The following is a 22,223-nucleotide window of genomic DNA, read 5'->3' on the forward strand; positions in this document are numbered from 1 at the left end:
TGGCGGTTGAGTATGTTATATAGAAGTCAAAATATGCAATCAAGCTGACATCTTGGAAAATATGCACTTATTCGTCCTTGACCTTTGATCTTGATTTGACAGACGTTGTACTGTACGATTTTTTTACGACCGGGCAAAAAAGATAGAACAGATGAGTAGCTTTCGAATGATATATAATTTAGCCGTGTGTTAGGTGGGTGCATTACAAATTTTATTTTATGGTTAAAGTCACTCCATTATATACAACAACGCACATTAAATTACCTTTAAATCTCTAATAAAGAAAATCAAATGCCGTTCATAATAGTTTTAGTTGTCTAGATGTTTGATCCGACTGTCTGTTATATGTCTCCTGTGTGTACAGGATCGTGCATATCTAAGTAATCCGTCAAAATATCACAATGATGAACGTGTGCATTGTGTGCGTCACACTCCCCGTCATACAACATCTGATTTGTATCTGTGTTCAGTGATTTATTAGTGGAGTCAATGCAATCGTTGTCTTCATTTAGCGTTTTCACTGAAACTCCATGACAAGCATCCCCTATTGTTTGTCCATAGAATAAATGTGCATTAAGCTGTCCTATTTCATTATCTATTTTATCTGTTTCCTCCCTATTTAGCAAATTGATAGATTTTAGGTCCTTACTGATTTTATTAGTGAGTATCTCATTTTTCTCACTGAAATTAATATCCATATCAGTCGACGTTTTTGTTGCCTTCTCATATTCGTGTTTGTTAGAACGTTGGTCTTTTTGCAATTGTTGATAAACGTGCGAATATTTATAACTAGAACTCATTTCTTCCGTCGACTCGGATCCAGATGAACTCTCGGAAGTTTTATGAACATGAACTGTAACTTCATAGCCATCTGATATTAGTTGCCTTTCACGTATAGGTTGGTATGGATTGAGATATCCTGTGTGATCTTGATTGACAAGGGCAGAGTTCGAGTAATTACTTGAACTTGATTCCATAGATGAACTTTTATTTTCGGCTTCATCCTCTGCAAAACATGGATCAAGATAACTTGATGTATCATCTTGACTACGTGTTATTTTATCAGTATGCGCCTTTGGTACATTTGCATTTAAATTTCTTAATGTCTGTGTTACTGCAGTGTCACTGTTGTCCTTTCCCATTAAGTGCTCGTCAATTTCATCGTATATTTTAATGTATGGTGGTTCAACTATATCTTGTCTCATTTCTATATCTTCTCCTCCATTTTGTCTTGGTATGTTAATTGAAGATCGTTTTCGGTATGATCGAACAAAATGACTTAATCCAATTATTATCAGAAATCCAATAACGCAGAGTGTGTATACAATCAATTCCATGTTTGAAGGTCCTACAAGTCCAACAAAAATAAAGCGTTATGATAAAATAGCAGAACTCTAGAAGAGTATAACATTGACAGTTTAATGACGCAGAATTGTTAACATAACAAAAAAAATATATATATAGGGGAAGAACAAAAATTGGGCTGACGTCATAAGTTTCTGTACAAGTTGAAATTGAAAAAGGAAATGAGAATATGTCAAAGAGACAACAACCCGGCCAAATAGCAGACAACAGCCGAAGGCCACCAATGAGTCTTCAATGCAGCGATAAAATTCCGCACCTGGAAGTGGTACTCAGCTGGTCACAAAATAGAATTATGTACTAGTTCAGTGAAAATGGACCTCACATTTAACTCCAAAACATATAAATGAATTAAAATAGAAAAACATACAAGACTAACATAGGTCAGAAGCTCCTGATTTGGGACAGACGCAAACATACGGCGTGGTTGAACATGTTTTGTGAGATCTCAACCTTCTCCATTACCGCTAGCCAATGTTTTTACATCCAACTCATAAAATTTATTATGAAAATGGAGACAACAACCCGATTTTAGAGCAGATAACAGCTGAAGCCACCAGCACAGCGATAAAAAATATTTTTATTCCCATAAAATGCATATAATTTCTAACATTTAAGTTTTTTTCCACGACAACTTAAACAACACCCGGATTTAGAGTACGTTCATCATTACGCAAAACAAATATTTCATATGTTCAAGCTTCATATAAGAAATAACATTACGGTGCAAAAGAAATTGTATGATGACATGTGTTATGCAACTACTGTGAATTCCTTTATTTTCGTGGATTCCAATATTCTTAGTTTGAGGAAAACGTTTCGTGGATACTTATGTTCGTGGTTTCGGCAAAGTCTGCATACATTCCTTTGGAAAATTTGTAATTCGTTGAATAATTAAATTCGTGGTTCCCCAACACCAACGAAATCCCCGAAAATTGGTATCAAACTAATATTAATGAATCCACAGTATATATTTACTTACCATTACTGTTTGAAGCATTGTTTCGGAACAGATAAGTGGTAGTAACAGTCTGTGATGTGAAACTATATTCTACTAATAAAACAGGCTTATGTAAAAATGTATCCTTTCAAACTTCATCAGCTTTAAAAGCAAACTGATTTTTATAGTCTGATGTTTTGGTTTCAATGATAGATGTTTCTAATGGAGGACATCGTTCTTTTTAAATGAAGTGTCATCAATGGTCTGAAATGTCTTGTTCTGCCCAACAAACCAATTGTATGACAATAGTTTTCAAAAAATCTAAACTGACAATCCTCTGAGAATATTAAGAATACAGAATACATGTAGTTTTTGTTTTTATTTTCAATTTTTCAATGAATCATGGCAGTGATCTTTAACATTATACAAGTGATCTTTAATTTTCATTGGGTCGTATTTTTTAGTTGTATCTTTTATAAAGTGTTGTCCAAATATAACGTATGCCAATTAATGAGATTATTCGATATATAGCACCATTAACAGGAATATTCTTCATGTTCTTTAAGGAAAGGGCCAGTAGTCCAGTGGTTGTCGTTATTAATGGCTAGCATATTGTTTTTGGTAAATTGTTTAGTAGCAAATAATGTTTCTAGTTTAAATTGCTTCCCATTTCTCATTATGATTGCCTGTTATTGCCGACTATATGGCATATGTTTAACTCATTGATTTGCTTATAATTGCTTAGATTCATATCATTTGAAATATTGTAGATATTTGTCTCATTGGTATTCATGCAACATATCCTCATTTATATAAGCTTCCAAATGCTACTCTCTGTACTAAGTCAAGCGTTTAATTTGTTTATAACCTACTTACCATAATTTCAAAAGAATCATAAGAAATATTACCGAATGCATTAAAGTATCTTTATTAAGTATTTGATTTCCGGCTAAAACAAAATTATTCTAACTGGCCGACAATTGCGAGTTAGTTATCAAATACAATATTTGAAACAAAACAAAAACATTTCTTCAATATTTTGTTTCTTTAAGGAACTGGTTATGTAAGATCTTCCAGTTGTATATATGTTACGGTTGATTTACTAGTTTTTTGCTATAATATATTTCATACCAGATCATTCGTCTGTTTTAAATTTCATATTCAATATAGTTTAAAATATGTTAGTTCCGCTCTTATTAAAGTAAATACCTTTATTGTCGCCGTCTGTTGTTGTTACTGTCATTCTAATACATCCTACTTTTACATCGCACCTTGAAAACAAAAATGAGAATCTCAAATGTTAGGCAGCTTTTAAATTTAAAAGATCAAAAAAATTAGAAATTTATTTCTGATTTATCCAAAATCAACTAGCTTCCATTCTGTGAATTTACCTTACACCTTATACTTTGTTAAGTATTACCATAGGTTTAACGTGCAACAGAAGAGGTATCGACTCAATGTCAGTAAGAAGAGTAAACTGTTCCAAATGCTCGAGATGCTTCAAATTTCGAAAATAAATGTTTTTCCGTTTATGCATGATTCTTGAATTCAGAATTTTCAAAATTCAAAATCGTAATTCCAATTTTGAAGAGTTGTTTTAACATAACTAGAGGCTCTCAAGGGCCTGTGTAGTTCACCTGACCCTACTATGGTTCCGGAAATCATGTAAAAATAGATAAAAATCATAACAGATACCTTAAAAATGATTGAAACCAAATTTGAATTAATATATATTAGTCCCGTAAATTAATCAAAACATATATATGTTAAACAACTTCCCCCGCTGGCAGGGATCTAAGATGATGGATCTGCTTCAAAGTAACCACCCTTGATCAAGACTGCATAAGGAACATAAATGTCATGTTATATTCCATTCCATTTAGTGCTTCTCTAAAAGAAGACATTTGAATGTATTTCTCATAGATTCCTAGGTTAAACTAAGTACCCTGCTAGCAGCCATATAGAATGATAGATCGGCTTCAAAGTAACAACACTTGGTCAACATTCATTAAGGACCATACATGCCATGTGTGGTTCCATTCCATTCAGTAGTTCTCTAGGAGAAGTTCAAAGTGTCAACAGTTAACGACGACGGACGACAAGTGATGAGAATTGCTCACTTCGCACTTCGGGACAGGTGATAATAAAAAGAAACAACAGGTTATGACAATATATCAAATGTACTACCACTGCTTCAACAGCAATGAAGATAGACGTCCGGTGTCTGGGGCTACCACTGACAATGCGTACGTGCGTGTATGCCTACATGGATTTTTACAAATGTGGTTATTGGTCATAATAAACTGTATTTGAAATATTTATTTCATTCATAATTTTTTTTCTTACCCCTGATCTCAATAACCTAAGACAGTTTTTAAAGAACACTTTTGACATTTCATTGATTTGAAGACAGTACATTGATTTGCAGAATATGGCATAGTGAAAGATGTTTGCAGTGCAAGCAACTCTCCCTTACCAGAGACATGATTTCAACATATTTGAAAATGGGCTAGATTTACCATGATACAAAGCATCAAACACACAATAAAACGATAATGACCTGGAGTACCAATAAAGTAGTAATAACTGTTTATAATCAAAGATAATTCAAAGTCAACGACACATGATCAAAACAAGAAAGATTGACCTATATAAAGCACACAAGAAAAACAATTGAAAGTACAAATCTTAAAGCAAACAACCACATTTTCAAATGGATCAGATATTTGTGAATACTACTTATCTCACCATAAAATCGCGTCATCGTGATAGCTCTATGTATATCATGTGTTAAAATATATGAAATGATATGCATTAGCATTTATTATTATTTAAGGTTTGTCCTAAATATTAATTACCTCTCTGAATGATTGCATATACAATTGTTCAAGCATTTGTAGCCGTACTTGTTATCGTTGCATGGAAGGCATCGTCCGTCCTGCAGGGAAACAGTTCCAATTTCGCACGCTGAAATTGAGCAAAAACAATTTTTTACTCAATAAACGGATTTAATGTTGTCTATTAGACTTTTAACCCAGTGTACGCTCGTTGTCAAAGTGTTCAAAATTGTTAAGATGCTTTTGAAGTAACCGTTTTGTTAACCTTGACACTTAAAAAAGTAACTATTGTAAATTTTGATTGATAACTCCTAAAAATCAATACGTAAATGGCCTCAAATCCGAAAATGAAAGGTTTCAAATCCAAGTTTGATATATTTAAAACATTACTCGGCTGATAATGAACGAATTTAATAATTTTGATAGGAGTTCTATGAATACATTTCACAAAGATTTTAACCATAATTATAATAACCACTTACGTGTACACACATCGTTGATATTTTGAAAGTTATAACAACATACATCATTTCTGTAAATAAGTATGACAATTAGAATATCGTAGCTACAATTTCCTCAATTTATGAGTATTTAGTATTTCTTGTTTGGTGTTACGCAAATGTAGCTGTTCAGTATAAAAGTTTTATAATTAAACGAACTCGAAGTAAAATTCAAAAAGGGTCAGTCAATAAAAATGGTCAAAATCAACCGATATGAATCAACTTTTCGACCGATTTTTATCATTAAAACTAAAAAACGAGTACATGGATCCATTTATTTAAAATGGGAGAAGGTTTGATTACGTATGGAAATTATGTGTACCAATTATAATGAAAAAGTCATTTGTTAACTTTTTTAAAAGTTCATTACTTTAAAAGAACTGTTGTACATATTAAGAACGCGTTTATGAGAAGTAGATTTGTATAATGTGCCAATATTAAATCCGCTTGTGTTTATATGTTGAAATAAAAAAAAAAGTAAACTGTGTCTATTCAAAGGATAGAGATGTTTTAAAAAAAACAAAATTTTGGGAAAATGTCTGAAATTTCTACCCCTTTTATCTCTCAAACTAGCACATAAAGGTATGTTTCTTATTACATATTTGTGAGAGATTAGCTAACTATGAAACCAGGTTAATTCCAGCATTTTCTACATGAATCATGCCTGTACCAAGTCAGGAATACGAGTGTGCCAGGTCACAATTTTATTTATATAAAAGTTTACATACCCTTTGTCATCACAAACACCACCACTAAGTTGCAAAGAAAACTGGATTTTACTTAACACAATTAACATATTTGCCAGATAAATAATATTCATAATCGTTTTAGCCATACAATGTCGATTGATGATAACAGGAAATGGAACAATAACATGATTGAAAACAATACAATGATGAGGAAGTATTTAACTAGTGTGTCATATATAGTATTAACATGAAAATTGACACATAGCAACATATTTAAACATTTTATTAATATACTAATTATCAATTGGTCAACCAATTGAAATTAAGGACTTGCTACTTTTGATTTTCTTTGCAATGCCAATTCATCTAAGTTATGAAGGATCATTGCTGAGAAAGTAACATTTTCTTGTAGCCTCAGAAAATTTGTTAATATATGAGATGGAAATATTAAAATATGAATGAGTACGATGTGTTTTGTTATGCTCGGGAAATGAACCGTGTAAATGTTTTAGGAATGCTCATGTTTCACCTTTGGTTTTTATGTTATCATTATCAATGTTATTTGAAACTGAATAATGATTTGATTTAAAACACAAAAAGCAAATATAAAATGCATAATCAATAAAACATATACGTCATTTGAAATTTTCGTGACATGAGTTTTTTTTTCCAATGCTCTCGTCTTTATTTCAGGGAACAATGAGCTACACACATCCCGACATATTCATATCTCCTTCTTCCATGATTTACTGTATTGACTAGTTAAGCAATATTAAATACAATATTTATTGAAAGTCGAACCATAACTTCTAGATAAGATACTGTCAATCCCCTGTGATTGTACCCACTGAACGAATGTACACTTTACTTTTTGTCTTTTTACAAATTGCAATATTTGAAATATTAACTGTTTTTGATAATTATCTGTTAAACTGAAATGATTATATAGATTTTTTTCTCGCTAATCTCAAAACCACGTAATAAACTACTCAGAGTACAGACAAACCTGTGCAGTTAAAAACGTTATATCCACTAGATATATATATATCAGTTCAATGTATTTTGTGTTTCAGAAAAATAAAATCTGCTTTTGGAGTTTTGTTGGATAGTTTTAATCACTGCAGATGATGGTAAAACAAAACACAAAATGATTGCATTTGATACTGTCTTCTATAAAGTACTTGTTATACAGTTTAAAAAGAAAGACGAAAGATACCAAATGGACATTTAAACTCATAGGTAAAACATCAACTAACAAACGGCTGAAAACAAAAAAATAAACAGGCAAAAGTAAACAAAACACATTATAGTAAACTAAGAACTGAGCAACACTAAACCCAACAGAAAACTAGGAGTGATCTCAGATATTCCGGAAGGGTAAGCCGATCTTGCTCCACATGTGGCACCCGTCGTTTTGATCATGTTAGTGAAAAGTACAAACCCGGTAACAAATTCAATTCCGTGAAAAAGGGACGGGATAGTAGTTTTTAACATTTTGAACATATATGCTGTCATCTGTGAAACGGATATACCATAAATTAAAGTCAATCAACTCGTGATGCCGTCCGTTAAATTTGTAAAGGGATGATTTCAACTTCACCACTTGTACTCTTGGTTTGATAGCCTCCACGTGAGCAGCAACCATCTATCAAGGAAATCATGATGGGAGATAAAAGCTCTGTTATATTGCATCAATTGGGAGATGTATACTCTGTATGCAGACGTGACTGGAATGTTGATATTTAGATCGAAAATTTCAGATTTTGGGAGATGAAATGATCCATTTTGTTGTTAAGTTTTGTTTTTAACAGACCATTATTGTATTGTAAATTTCTAGATATAATTGTAATTATAAGTTTTGGTTGCTAAAGGTTTGGTATAGGTATAAGAAATGATAGGTGCAGACTGATCTTTATGAGGTTTTTATAGGCAGAGTAACGATTTATGATCTTTATGAGGTTTTTATAGGCAGAGTAACGATTTGGTTCCCCGATGCTCTTCGACCTCTGCTCTATTTTGACATGTTTACGGTTAAAGGAATCTAATAAAATAAACTACATTTCGATGCGTTATTGTATTTATTTCATTATAGCAGTAAGTTCAAATAACCGTCTATCTCTTGAAATTAGATGCTGACGTAGGTACTGATCCATGACCTGAAGGATGTCAGTCTGGCGTAAACACTTGGGAAGCTTCCAGAGCATGTGCTGATTCCCCAAGACGTAGCTCCAGCGAGATATGGAGTATTTCCAGAGTAGCATGTCATTGGACCACCACTATCACCCTATAATAAATAAATTAACATCAGTTATAACCTTATAACATATACATATTCAACACGTCGAATTCTCTTGTCAACCAAATATCTAAGGTATTATAAGTGTGTTTTTACAGGAACATTCACGGTAACCATGTTATTGCATATTTCAACAAACAATGTCTCTCATATGAAACTCGAGGCCGATATATTTAAACTCCACAACCCAACACAAACACTATAGACATCGGATATCATAATTCTAGTTCGTACAGATTTTTTTTTGAAAAATGAGATATATGCAATTGAGGCCCTATTGGATGCTATAATGGCATCAACATATTTTGCATGGCTTCAAAGCGTTCCTACCAAATTTTTGCCACAACAAAGGGCATATAATACAGTAGATCCAATAGGCTCTATAACACATGACACTCTTACATCCGACTTTTTCTATTATTCATTTTTCATAGATAGTGTTTTTATCACAAACAACTAAAATAACAAATCTTTCGGGCAAATACGACGTTTAACGTTTTATTTTCTTCTGTTCCTCTATCTTTTTCATAGTGTATGGTCTATTTAGTCAACATTAGGTTTTTATCTCTGAGCTTCATCTGTAAATGCTAACACAACGAAGTGATTGAGGGACGCTTTTAATTAATCTAAACACTTAATGGCATGGTAAATATTTATAGACACTTACACTGCAGGCGGATTTACCAGTTTCGTGTATACAAATGTGTCCACTGTTGATAGTAGCACCATTGACAGATGCCCATCTTGTTGTACATTCCGAATTGCTGATAACAGTCATCTCGACGTCTTGTAAGACATTTGGGCTGCTTCCACCTGATAAATGGTAAAGCTTGTAAAATCTTGTTTTATTTGTAATTTAACTGCACATGTATCAAATGCTATCTCAAAGTCTGATTTATCCAGATAGAGATATGAGAGTTCTAACAAATCTTCCAGCATTCATACAGGTTAAACGATTAAATTAAGACGTTATATACATATGCAGTAACATATACATATGCACCGATAGAATGGATGTGTACACCTATAAATCAAGTTAAGGTTAGAACGATGACCATGAATTGCTGGTATTTTGTATTTGCATTCTCATTTTGGGTTGATTTTTATCAAACAGATATTACATTTAATCAAATATGTTTAAATTAAGGCGACCAATGAACATCATAGAAAATGAAAAAATATTTAAAAAAAAAAAGGTTCAACATAAAAACTTGTAAAAATAAAATTCTTATTCTATTGATAATATTTAACATACTTCCGCTTAATCGGCCCCATCCTGAAAGGAAACATCTCGATCCGGTAAAATCCTGAGTTGAAGGAACAGCTATCGCAGCCATGTTTCCACCTAATGACAAAGCCTGTGATAATTCTAACAGAGCAATGTCATTTGGATATCCAGCTGCACTACCACTATAACTTGGATGCTGTAATTTTTATTAGAGTTTGAAATTAGATGATAACAAATTTATTCAAATCTCTGTACATTGCATTTATTGAATGTGCTCCCAAGCACTAATATGTTAAAGAAACCTTTGGTAAAACTACTTTTGCTTATGTTTTGCTTACACTAAGTTTAGTTATAAATATATTATGTATTCAATTACTTAATATGATCTTTATTTTGATCGTTATGACCAATTTCATTGCGATATAAATCAATACTACAACAATAGCTTGGAAGCCTTAAATTTCGTAACAGTTAAAAAGAATATATAAACTAGATGTTTATAATCTCTGTAGTTTGAATTTATTCAATGTGTATTATCGGCTACTTTTGTTTTTAGAGATGGCATGTACAAGCTTTGTATCGCTTACATAAAACAATTTGATAAAGGTAATATATTTTTTTCAAGTTTTACTTACGTTGAGTTTCGTTTTAAAACTTTTATGTAGTTATTTCGTAATTAGATTCTATAATTATTTCTCAATAAGCTTTGTCACTTGGATGTCTAGCACTACTAACATTGAGGGCATACGATGCAGTAGCAAGGGCAGATAATAATGCATTCAAATTGAACGCCTTGTTTTCGTAACGTTGCTAGTGGTTATCATCCCCAATTCGAAAAACTTTACTTACGTCATCAACTTTGTTATGCGAACGTATTGGATGGAGAAAACTAACATTTTGTATTCTCTAGGTTCGAGCATCACCTTATATATTTGATGGGTAATTACAACAACAGGATTAATCATGTTAATACTACTGTTGTTGGACTTAAGTAACGTTCTTGACTGTATCATACAGGCCTAGTATTATAATTGATGTTGTCATTTTTTTATAATTTCTTTTTTTGGTGTACTTCTTTTCCGTTTGCAAAATGTTGAAATCATCCCAAATATATAGTTTATTTATCTCAAAGCATAGATGGCACAATCAAGTTTCGTAGGCAACTCTTTAATGGGTTTCAATACTTTTCAACTCTGTTATAATTGATCTTGCATTCAAACTAAGTTTTTTTTATCGTCACTGCTGTGTCATAGTTGTTTGACAAAACACGTTTCTGGCGAATTGAATTATGTCTTGTTGACTTTTTAAGGTACAAAAGTCTGCAATAATAGTTACAAAATAACTTACCATAATAATACGGCTCAAGGTTCGTACTGTCCTTGAAGTATCTGACAACTCTGTTGTCCCAGCAGCAATTCGAAGGTTGTTTGTTCTATAACAAGAAAATAAAAAAAATATTTAAAAATGCTTAAGAAGTCACTCAGAGTTAAATCGAAAGAACATTTCACAATAATACTAAAGTAAGTTAGATGAAATCATCGAGCTATAACCTACAAACCCAAAACTGTTTTAAACCTTCCGTATAAACTTAAAATCAGTTACCACATAAACCAATGAATTGAAAAGAAAACTTACGCACTTCCATCAACACAATGAGCTGCTGTAACAACCCAGTTTCTGTTAATGATAGAGCCTCCACAAATATGATACCAACTTCCACTACTTCTCAGCTGTAAGGACACCTGCCAGGGGTACTCACTTATGTCAGCATCACTCCCGCCAACGATTTTACTACTGGTAAGTCCATCTACAGTTTTTACTTCACTCTAAAATAAAAATCTAAGATGAGTAGAACACAGACCCATAAACACCTCGGAGACTAAGATTTGTTTGTGTTGGGTTTCTGTCTCACTAAAATGTACACCATATCTTGTTTTATTAATATATGTTATATAAACATCCTTTACATCATTGTACATATCTGGGAAATTGCTCTCCATACATGCAGATCAAATCGTACAGATTATCATTACAAGTTACACGAGCTTTATTCAAATGGAATCAAGCTGATGTCTAATTCGAAATGAAGGTCAAAAGGTAAAGATCGTTTGCTCTTCAACTTCGTACTTTATTTGGCCTTTTAACTTTTTTGGATTCGAGCGTCACTGACAAGTCTTTTGTAGACGAAACGTGCATCTGGCGTATATACAAAATTTAGTCCTGGTATTTATGATGAGTTTATTTGCTCTTTATCTTCGTCGTTGATATTTGCTTTCATTGAATTGATTAGAACACCCACTAACGAGCCTTATGTGACGAAATGTTTCCGGGGTATCAAATTATAAGTTTGGTATCCTATTTAAAAAGGGTTTATTTTTCAAATGACAGATTTAATCTAGACTCACATAATTATGATTCACCAACGTTGGTGCCGATTCTAAAAATATCAGAATATTCTATTCCTTTGAACTTACAACATGACTACCTTGGTACAATATTAATTAAAACACAAATTTTACATTTTATACAGCTTACCGAATGCGAAAATATCTCTTTGATAAGTTCCTTTCCAGGTTGTGATATTTTCTGTGTGCAGACTAAAAAATAAGCATTGTATGAAAAATATAAATATGACGAACTATATTTAATTTAAATATTCCTGTATCACACACAACTCATATATGATGATAGGTACAATGCAAAATTTGTAAATACAGGTCAATGGAAATATCGAAGGTTAAGTTTATGCTGAATTCTCAATATTTGAATACGATCAAATTTAGGCGGAAGATACCATCGGGATATCGATGACAACCATTCGTCTCAACTCGGCCGATTCCGTACCCTCATCTAACATTCGTCTCAACTCGGTCGATTCCGTACCCTCATCTAACGATAGAAGGAGAGTAGCGGATTCTACCGAGGATTGCCGATTGCGATGACAACCTGACAACGCGTTAATAAAAATGAAAAACGACAAAAAGCTGAAAACAATCAGTATACAAACACTGCAGTAACTATACAATTATAGACTTAATAAGATTAATGTCTTGCATTGAACCTTGTAATAAACTGTAATTGTAAAAAAAGCCTTACTTAACATATTTAACTGAAACTCTACATGATGTTTTATACTGCAGAATAGTGTTGTTTATAATACATTTTGAATTATCACCAAAGAAGCGTTACTCTTATTTATGTGTCAAGCTTGTTGTAACATATATCATGATGATCAACGAAAAGCTGAAACATGTTATACATACCAAAACCTCAAATTTACTCAAACAGAAGTTAACATTAGCAAAGAATGTGATGTTGTTTATTTAGTCGAGAGAACATTAATGGGTTTTTTTTTCAAAAAACGTGTATAAATAATGATCATATAAGGTATACTCGTGTTTTAATTATCTATAAATCTTATAAAAGCTCATACTTAATAACAATAATGCGCATGTCGACAATACGTGCCTCTTCAGTGATGCTCGTGGCCAAAATATTTGAAATCCAAAGCTTATATAAATGATGAAGAGCTATAATCCAAAGGTCCAAAAAGTATAGCCAAATCCGTGAAAGGAATCAGAGCTTTGCATGAGGGAGATACATTCCGTAATTTATAATAATTTCTAACATTTTGTAACAGCAAATTTTAATTACACAAAAGAATCCGTATTTTCATGCCAGTACCGAAGTACTGGCTACTGGGCTGGTGATACCCTCAGGGACTAACAGTCCACCAGTAGAGGCATCGACCCAGTGGAGTAGTAAACTATATAATTACCTGCAAAGCCGAATGCGAGAAGTAGGATAAATGTCTTCATCATTTGTGTTTGATGTTAGTGTCACGGGAATTCGATGTCGTCTACTACTTTTTGAATTGACTCCTTTTTATACAAAAGATATCTGCTGACTATGTATGTTTTACCAGCTGTGAACGTGATACTCGAGAAATATAATGTTATCTTGACAATGGCAATAATAAATTGTATCTATTATCAAATGTTATAAATATTGAGTAAGAGTCTAATACATTTTTATGAAATTATTATGAGACCATATACACCTGTTTTTATAGTTCAAACGAGGTTACTGCATCAAAATTGTAAAGTCATATTCGGTAAATCTTCTCGTTTATAGAACGTCGACCTTACAATAATCTAAACTTGCACAAAATATGTTATCTCTTTGGCTTTTACAGATATCAGGCTAGGGCGAGCATTAATATTTGTTTTTCCTACATTACAATTCATCTATATTGTAAATGAAACGACTTTCGTTATGTGAATATAATTTGGAGTACTATAAGGATTTTTTCTCAGTGATGAACGCCGTACGGTTGCATATAGTTGCTGACATCTACTTCATTTGAACTTGAGTGAATTGTTGTGTCATTGAATATAATACCACATCTCCTTATTCTTATATGGTTTTTCATATCATCATCAATCAATCAATAAAACTTGTTCATTTTGGTGTACTGTAACATTTCGTGGGTTTCACTAGCTCTGTATACGTTGCTTATGTACAACAATTTCATTACTTAATATTTCTACCGTAAAAATTGTAAGCTAAAAAATGTTTGTGTTTATAAAATAGATGTGGTATAATTACTGATAAGACATATATTCACCACCAATTAATGGACATGGATGTAAGCAACTTCAAGTCATTGTACGGCCTTCAACGTGAAGCAAACACAGACCGTATATATAGCTAAAAGAGGTTTGACCAAATGTAAAATGATTCAAACGAGCACTTTGGTTTACGCTAGCACGCATTATATTTCGTGTCTTTTTTTCAAATATTAGTTCTTTCTTCAATGAGAGTTGATAATTAGATGCAATTTCAGCCTGAAGTCCATACTGATCAATCGAGATATATTTCAGCAGCAAAAATTGAAGTTATTCAAAGGTACTAATTTTTGTATTGAAATATTAGTTTTATTTGTTGATATGGTTTTCTAGCTGACGTCGTGATGTTTCTTGCTTAGTAAAATATTATTCAAGCTGTTGACGAGTTTGATCACATATTTCAATGTGTTTCTACAAAGTAAAACAAATCGTGAGATACTTCTGATTGTATTTACAATTTTTTAGACAGTGTGATTTACTGTTCATCGATTGATAGGTAAACTTAATTTATATGGTCATATAGTTATATTATGCTGTATGGATTTTGAGGTATTTAAATACACTCCACATTACTTTGTATCAACATTAATGTTAAAATTGTTTTCTCAAATGTGTATTCGTCCTTTCCTTGTTCTCATAGACAAAACGGAACAAACATTTGGAGGTTTATGTAAGTTAGCTCTAAAACTATGTTACTCCACCATTTTCTACATGAGAAAATGTATATTCCAAGTGAGGAATATGACAGCAGTTTTTTTATTCGTTCGAAGTATTGTGCTTTTGATTTTGCCAATTGATAAAGAACATTCCGTTTTGAATTTTCCTTGGATTTCGATGTTTGCTATTTTACTTTTACAAAAACGTTTTACGCACTACGTCTCATCGTTGTTTCATTAGTACATTATGTATCTATATTTTGATTGTTTCTGGTTAATATCTTAGTAAGTTTTGTAAATGCTGATTACAATCGTCTTATATCGTATCAAATCAGTAGTTGTTTTGTGTGAAAGTACTGCGTTGTTAAAATAGGATCCGAACAGAGTTTGTTTTTTTAATCAATAATAAACAACAAACAGTGTCTAAAGACCTCAAACAGACTTATACAGAACAATAATATATGGTGTACTGTGTCCTACTGCCAGGTTGTTACATATTAAAGAGTTGTAGTTGAAACTTGAAGTCCTGATTTTCTGTGTGTTATTATTCGATTGTTTTTCATGTCTTGGCGGGAACTATCTGAAAAACTGTAAATAATATTAAACCTAAATGACATATAAAGAACACACCAAATGGTGTAGGTCAATGTTCTCTATCTAAAGACGAGCATGCATTATAAATTATCCAACTTCATTTGTTCGACTTCAAATTATAACCCTGTTTGAACTTACAATGTCAGCTGTTTGAATTCTCAAACAAACTATATGATATAATAAATAAAGAAAATGAGTTTTATCAAACATCATAAACATATATGATATTATTGTCATGTTATGCCAAGGTCATATATGTATGTCAGATGCTCCTGACAAGGGCTGAAAATGATTCATTAACGACTTCGATCGTTATGTGTACAATCGGCTGATAAGGTGTCTATAATTACAAAGAAGGGGAAGTTGTTACAAATTTTTAAATAGGTGACAACAATTTAAATTTCTTGTTAAAGCACTTATAAAATTACTCTCTATTTCATTTTTCATCAATATATATATTTTATATCACATGTGGTGTTTAATATGTTTTAGGTTTATGAAAGAAGTAGTGTTAATCTTATTTCCTGTTTATAATTTCTTTCAAACTACTGTACGTTAAAAAAACGCCACAATAGGTAAAAATCGTTTTCAAAAGAGAAAGTTATATATTAAACGGCGCAAAAATCTTCATTAAAGAGCCAAAAAGCCATAAAGACTAGCTTAAGACCATATAAAAAAGAAGATGTGGTATGATTGCCAATGAGACAACTATCCACAAAAGACCAAAATGACACAGACATTAACAACTATAGGTCACCGTACGGCCTTCAACAATGAGCAAAGCCCATACCGCATAGTCAGCTATAAAAGGCCCCGATAAGACACTGTAAAACAATTCAAACGAGAAAACTAGCGGCCTTATTTATGTACAAAAAAAAAAAAAAAAAAAACAAATGAACGAAAAACAAATATGTAACACATAAGACACATTAAGACCATGTTTACTAGTATAGATGTTCATATTAAATTTATAATTTCTTTCTATAAACGTGTTCAAGTTCATAGCAGGAAAATTCAATTCTGTACCGACTAAATGGACCTATCGAGGACAGTAATATCAATTGTTGCCTTAGTCTACAAAAAAGAGTTTATATTGTGCTTGATTTTCTTATGATGAAGGCATACTCTTTCAATCAGTTTAATTGATATCAGGAGCTGGCATTTCAGTAACTGCTAGTAGTCCTTTGACAATTATTTTACTTGGTTTATTTTGTTACCTTTACTGACATCGGACTTCTTTTAAACTGTGTTTTATTGTGCATATTGCTGTATGTTTGTTTTTTCTACATTGCCAATAAATATAGGGAAATGTTGAGATATCACTTAACATGCGCATTTTTAGCTGGTCCAAGTCAGGAGCCTCTATTCATTGTTTATCTTGTATGATCCTTAATTTTAGTTCATTGATATGGTTTGAAGTTTAGTATGACGTCCATTTTTCACTTAACTTGTATACAGTTTTTTAGGTACCACCTCAGGGTGCATGATTTTCTCGCTATTTTTAAGACCTATTGGTGATCTTCGGCCGTTTCTTGTTCTTTGGTCGGGTTGTGTCGGCTCTTTGACACATTCCCCATTTCCATTCTCAATTTTATGTACATAAAGGCAACAGTACTATAACGCTATTGGAAAGTAATAAATCGATGGAGAGAAAACAAATCTGGGTTACAAACTAAAACCGAGGGAAACACATCAGCTATAAGAGGAAAACAACGAACAACAGAAACACTGAAGTGCATAGAAACAAATGGTAAAAAAAACCCCTAAAATGATCATTCAAAGGTTGATTCTAGTTCTTTCAGATGTTCGAATGGAGAGGACTTAAAAAAACATTATGGATATGACAGACTAGTAAAGACGATTAACAAGCACCAAGTATGACAGTATCTTACAAGAATCTTGGTCCAGGGGATAAATAAGTTTCTCTTAAGATATTGATGTTGCCAATTTGCCTTTTCCGAAGAAACTTGTAACATCCATGCTATATATAACACCTGATGTGATGGATTTCCAAATGACATTGCTTTGTTTAAGGTTTTGTAATGCTGTCGAAAAATAAATAATACTGCTGCTCCTACTTCTTTCACTGGAACATGATGTTTCTTGTGAGAATAGTAAATGTCCAACGTCAGAAGCATGTTATTCAGTAGTTGGCTGTTGGTTCATGTCTATCATATTCATTTTTGGTAAAATGCATTGTATAAAAAAGCCACAAGTTTTTCTTTTGAATTTGTTCTATATTGTTCATGTCTTAACCTTTAATAACTGATTATACAGTTTGGGTTTTGTGATAGTTTTAAGTCGTATTTTGACTATAATTGTTTCGTTCTCGTCATTTAGCTCTTGTTGATAGTCATTTAATTTGCAATTATATATATATCTTTTTTCATAACATGATAACTAATATGTTATTGATATGATGTCAAGTTTTTCTGGTTTTTCTCTAGCATTACCCAGTTTTCAACATCAAACAGAGAAATACTATGTATTTCTGTTTTTTTAAAGAAAAAGCAATGTCTTCCATCTTCCATTAATATCAATCTTCTCTAAGGTAGTTCAATACACAATATGTATGAGGAAATCCCTAATCATTTTCAAAGACATGCAAAAGACATTGTTGTAAAAAATTTAATATGATAACGTGGATTTGTATAATGAGTAACCATGACAACACATCCATAGCAACATTTCTCATAGAGAATATTCAAATTTCAAACATTTCAAGCTAACTGTCACAAGACTAGATTTCAGGTTTGCTATTAAAATACGATGACAAATAAAAATTTGCTAGATTTACTTAATATATCAAATGATGATACTGGTTAAACAGTAATTTAAACTTAGAAATATTATCCCCAAAAACACATTATTTTTACATTTTAGTTCCAGATATCTTACTACAAAAAATTAAAACCACTGCATGGAATTTGGATCTGAAAACTTGTTACTGTAAATTAAGAAGTTAGTGTGAGGTTTTAATTAATGTGACTGAATCTTTTTCACAATACTAAGAACTTGTATTCTGATATCTGATCTGTATATCTGTTTGCACAGTTTCCTGGAATCACAATAATTTTAAATCTCATATCTTTGTACATTCTTCATAAATGCGTGCAATAATTTTTGAATTTTCACAGTAATCAGTGATTGCAGACCAATGAATACTAATTGGTGAAAAGCAATTGATTTGTGCACCAAATTAGAACACCAAATGTTTTTTTTAATTCAGTTCCAAATTTAATACAATATAATATTTATTTTTGCTTTGAATAGTTCAATGAATAATTTGTCAGTGTGAATTAGTTATCTATTTGAATAATTTTCAAAATTTTCAATAACAAAAAAATACTAACATTTTCTCTGCACAAAACACAAGTTTAAAAGTCTTTCTTGAAAACAATTAAAAAGTAATACACACTGAAATGTAATATATGAATCACTGCAGATATTTAAAAAAACAAAGAGCATCAAATCAATTATCTTAAAATTCAGTGAAAGAATAGTTTCTTCCTCATTTTTTGCAATCTGCATTCATGGACGTCAAATCTGTAAGTTTCACATTTAAATCATGAGTGATTTTTTTTGACATTATTGTGTGAAAAACTTTATAATATGCATGTGTGAACAACTAGCCCTGTTCCTTTATCATAAATAAAAAAAATATCATGGGCAAAATTCATAAAACTTTCACAAAATTATCAAAACAACAGTTCGGTAACTTTATAATTTCAGATAATCTTTACATTTATACAAATCAGAAAGTTGTACAACTGAACTGATCTGTCATTTTTATTGCTATAATTTATAATGTGTATATATTTAATCTAAGTCTCCTAATTCATTGGCGTGATTATGAAGAGAATAAAACATTTCATGCTTGAGAATCAGTTAGTGTGAGTCAGTGTATTTAAATTTAAATTCTTGCAAGGTGTACTTGTATTATTCTATTTAGAAGTCATTCAATGACAACTTTAAATTTCTCCTTGAAAAAACGAATCAAATCATTTATTTTTTGTTCAGTTTTCAGGGAGATATTTCAAGTCTTATTGAATGAACTCTAAATAGAACAATACATATTTTATTTATTTAATGGAACAGTTCACCTTCCAAATATTTATGCAATGAAAATATGCATAATTTTGCCTCATGACATAAAGAATCAATCACTAAATCAGTTAAAATTGTCATAATGATGTTGAACAATTGGAGTTAGAAAATTCATAGATTTGAAAAAAACATAATCTGCCCACTAAGGGTTTATTTGTCATTCAAATATTAATTTCTGATTTGCAATGACCCAAATATCATGTTTTGTAAAAGACATTTCTCAATTATGACAAATAGTAATGTGACATAGAATCAACAATAGACTGTACAAATATGTATGTAATTAACTCTTTTAACCTTAACAACTAAACTTTCTACATTGGCAATACATGGCATTGTTCTGTAAAGCAAAGGAATATTCACTACAAAATAGTCAACATAAACAAGATGTTACATGTGATGTCATGCAAAGTATATTGATATCAATCTCATAGATGGTACAACTCAGCATTATGAGGACCAGGACCAAAAATCAAAGCATTTCTTAGGATGCTAAAATATGGGAATTTTCAATTGAAATCCATATAGGGCAAACATACAGCCAGACACTGGCATTGCAATATATCCTCCATTTCCTGTTTGGGATTGACATTTTTTTTTTAGCTTTAAGATTTTTTGGCTTTAAGAGTGATGTTTACAGCATTAAATATGATACTTATATTTATTTATTTTTAAATTTCCATAAAAAAAAATGTATTGCAAAACCAATTGGCACATAGAAACTTTTATACTCTCAAAGTTGTATAATATAATATTCCACCTGATAATTCAGCTATAACTCGATTATACTTTAAATGTAATGTAAGTTATTAACAATGTGGAAACATAGTTGGATTATAAAAAATGATCTTACAGATATTCAAATTAAACTTATGGAAGGACCAATACCACTAAGGCTGAAATTTGCAGTTCAAAAAACTGATAGGAAATGCGATTTGTGTAAAATATTGATAAGTGTTTAACCTTTATTATTGTGTCATATAAAGTGATTGATTGATTGGTATTTAATGCCACTTTAAAGACTATTGTGCTATTTAGTGGTGGTCAATTTTGTTGGAGGAAGCCAGAGAGGACCACCAACCTTTGGTAGAAAACTAACAATCATTGTTCATTAATATTGGAGTAGAGTGAACCTGCCCCATGCAGGATTCAAACTCACAACCTCAGTGTTGACTGGATAGTGATACAGTAGTTAGACTAGCTACTTAGTCCACTCAGCCACAAAGGCCCCTTGCATATAGTGAATCAAGCAGAAAAGTATAACCTTCCAAGTTAGAAATTAATGAAAATCAAATGTTTACAAGTACAAATTGGGTTTTTAATTTTTTTTTTTTAAATAAATAAAAAATACATGACTTATATATGAATGATAATTATTTTCATTTATGTTATGCTCTGCCCTAAATAGCAATTTTCACCAAATATAAGAATTCATATAACCAGAGACTTTTACTAATTATAAACAAGAATGTGTCCACAGTACACGGATGCCCCACTCACACTATCATTTTCTATGTTTAAAGGACTGTGAAATTGGAATAAATTCTCTAATTTGGCATTAAAATTAGAATGATCTTATCAAAGGGAACATGTATACTAAGTTTCAAGTTGATTGGACTTCTACTTTATCAAAAACTACCTTGACCAAAAACTTTAACCTGAAATTTGCACTATCATTTTCTATGTTCAGTGAACCGTAAAATTGGGGTCAAAACTCTAATTTGGCATTAAAATTAGAATGATCTTATCAAAGGGAACATGTATACTAAGTTTCAAGTTGATTGGACTTCTACTTTATCAAAAACTACCTTGACCAAAAACTTTAACCTGAAATTTGCACTATCATTTTCTATGTTCAGTGAACCGTAAAATTGGGGTCAAAACTCTAATTTGGCATTTAAATTAGAAAGATCATATCATAGGGCACATGTATACTAAGTTTCAAGTTGATTGGACTTCAACTTCATCAAAAACTACCTTGACCAAAAACTTTAACCTGAAGCCAAAAACTTTAACCTGAAATTTGCACTATCATTTTCTATGTTCAGTGAACCGTAAAATTGGGGTCAAAACTCTAATTTGGCATTTAAATTAGAAAGATCATATCATAGGGCACATGTATACTAAGTTTCAAGTTGATTGGACTTCAACTTCATCAAAAACTACCTTGACCAAAAACTTTAACCTGAAATTTGCACTATCATTTTCTATGTTCAGTGAACCGTAAAATTGGGGTCAAAACTCTAATTTGGCATTAAAATTAGAAAGATCATATCATAGGGAACATGTGTACCAAGTTTGAAGTCGATTGGACTTCAACTTCATCAAAAACTACCTCGACCAAAAACTTTAACCTGAAGCGGGACAGACGGACGAACGGACGAAC

General features: G+C 31.7%; 2 protein-coding genes across 3 annotated transcripts; both read right to left on the reverse strand.

Moving 5' to 3' along the window:
• Positions 1–302: 302 nt before the first annotated feature.
• Positions 303–6,483, reverse strand: LOC143074522 (uncharacterized). 2 transcript variants are annotated; one of them, XM_076249941.1, is made up of 6 exons: positions 6,368–6,483; positions 5,622–5,671; positions 5,161–5,269; positions 3,512–3,573; positions 2,345–2,416; positions 303–1,348 (listed from the first exon to the last, which is right to left on the reverse strand). In XM_076249941.1, the coding sequence occupies exons 1-6, from the start codon at positions 6,472–6,474 to the stop codon at positions 342–344; spliced, it is 1,407 nt and encodes a 468-aa protein (XP_076106056.1). In that variant the 5' UTR covers positions 6,475–6,483; the 3' UTR covers positions 303–341. The 2 variants fall into 2 exon arrangements, with proteins under 2 accessions (XP_076106056.1, XP_076106057.1); XM_076249942.1 differs by lacking the exon at positions 5,622–5,671 and having other exon boundaries at positions 6,368–6,465.
• A 1,904-nt stretch (positions 6,484–8,387) lies between these two features.
• Positions 8,388–13,778, reverse strand: LOC143075831 (chymotrypsin-like serine proteinase). The gene is made up of 7 exons (XM_076251409.1): positions 13,631–13,778; positions 12,388–12,449; positions 11,488–11,678; positions 11,200–11,284; positions 9,880–10,048; positions 9,292–9,437; positions 8,388–8,612 (listed from the first exon to the last, which is right to left on the reverse strand). The coding sequence occupies exons 1-7, from the start codon at positions 13,671–13,673 to the stop codon at positions 8,454–8,456; spliced, it is 855 nt and encodes a 284-aa protein (XP_076107524.1). The 5' UTR covers positions 13,674–13,778; the 3' UTR covers positions 8,388–8,453.
• Between the last annotated feature and the right edge of the window lie 8,445 nt (positions 13,779–22,223).

This window comes from Mytilus galloprovincialis, chromosome 5 (assembly GCF_965363235.1).
Source record: "Mytilus galloprovincialis chromosome 5, xbMytGall1.hap1.1, whole genome shotgun sequence".
Taxonomy (NCBI): Eukaryota; Metazoa; Mollusca; class Bivalvia; order Mytilida; family Mytilidae; genus Mytilus; species Mytilus galloprovincialis.

What these genes read in the sequence shown, in the direction of transcription:
- LOC143074522 (XM_076249941.1), bottom strand. Translation starts at nt 6,474, where the DNA reads ATGGCTAAAACGATTATGAATATTATTTATCTGGCAAATATGTTAATT. An exon ending in GGTGTTTGTGATGACAAAGG is followed by an intron (nt 5,672 to 6,367) that starts GTATGTAAACTT and finishes ACTTATTTACAG; the next exon opens with AAATGATGTATGTTGTTATA. An exon ending in AACAGACGGCGACAATAAAG is followed by an intron (nt 2,417 to 3,511) that starts GTATTTACTTTA and finishes CTGTTTTATTAG; the next exon opens with TAGAATATAGTTTCACATCA.
- LOC143075831 (XM_076251409.1), bottom strand. Translation starts at nt 13,673, where the DNA reads ATGATGAAGACATTTATCCTACTTCTCGCATTCGGCTTTGCAG. An exon ending in CCTTGAGCCGTATTATTATG is followed by an intron (nt 10,049 to 11,199) that starts GTAAGTTATTTT and finishes TAAAAATTACAG; the next exon opens with CATCCAAGTTATAGTGGTAG. An exon ending in CTGGTAAATCCGCCTGCAGT is followed by an intron (nt 8,613 to 9,291) that starts GTAAGTGTCTAT and finishes TATTTATTATAG; the next exon opens with GGTGATAGTGGTGGTCCAAT.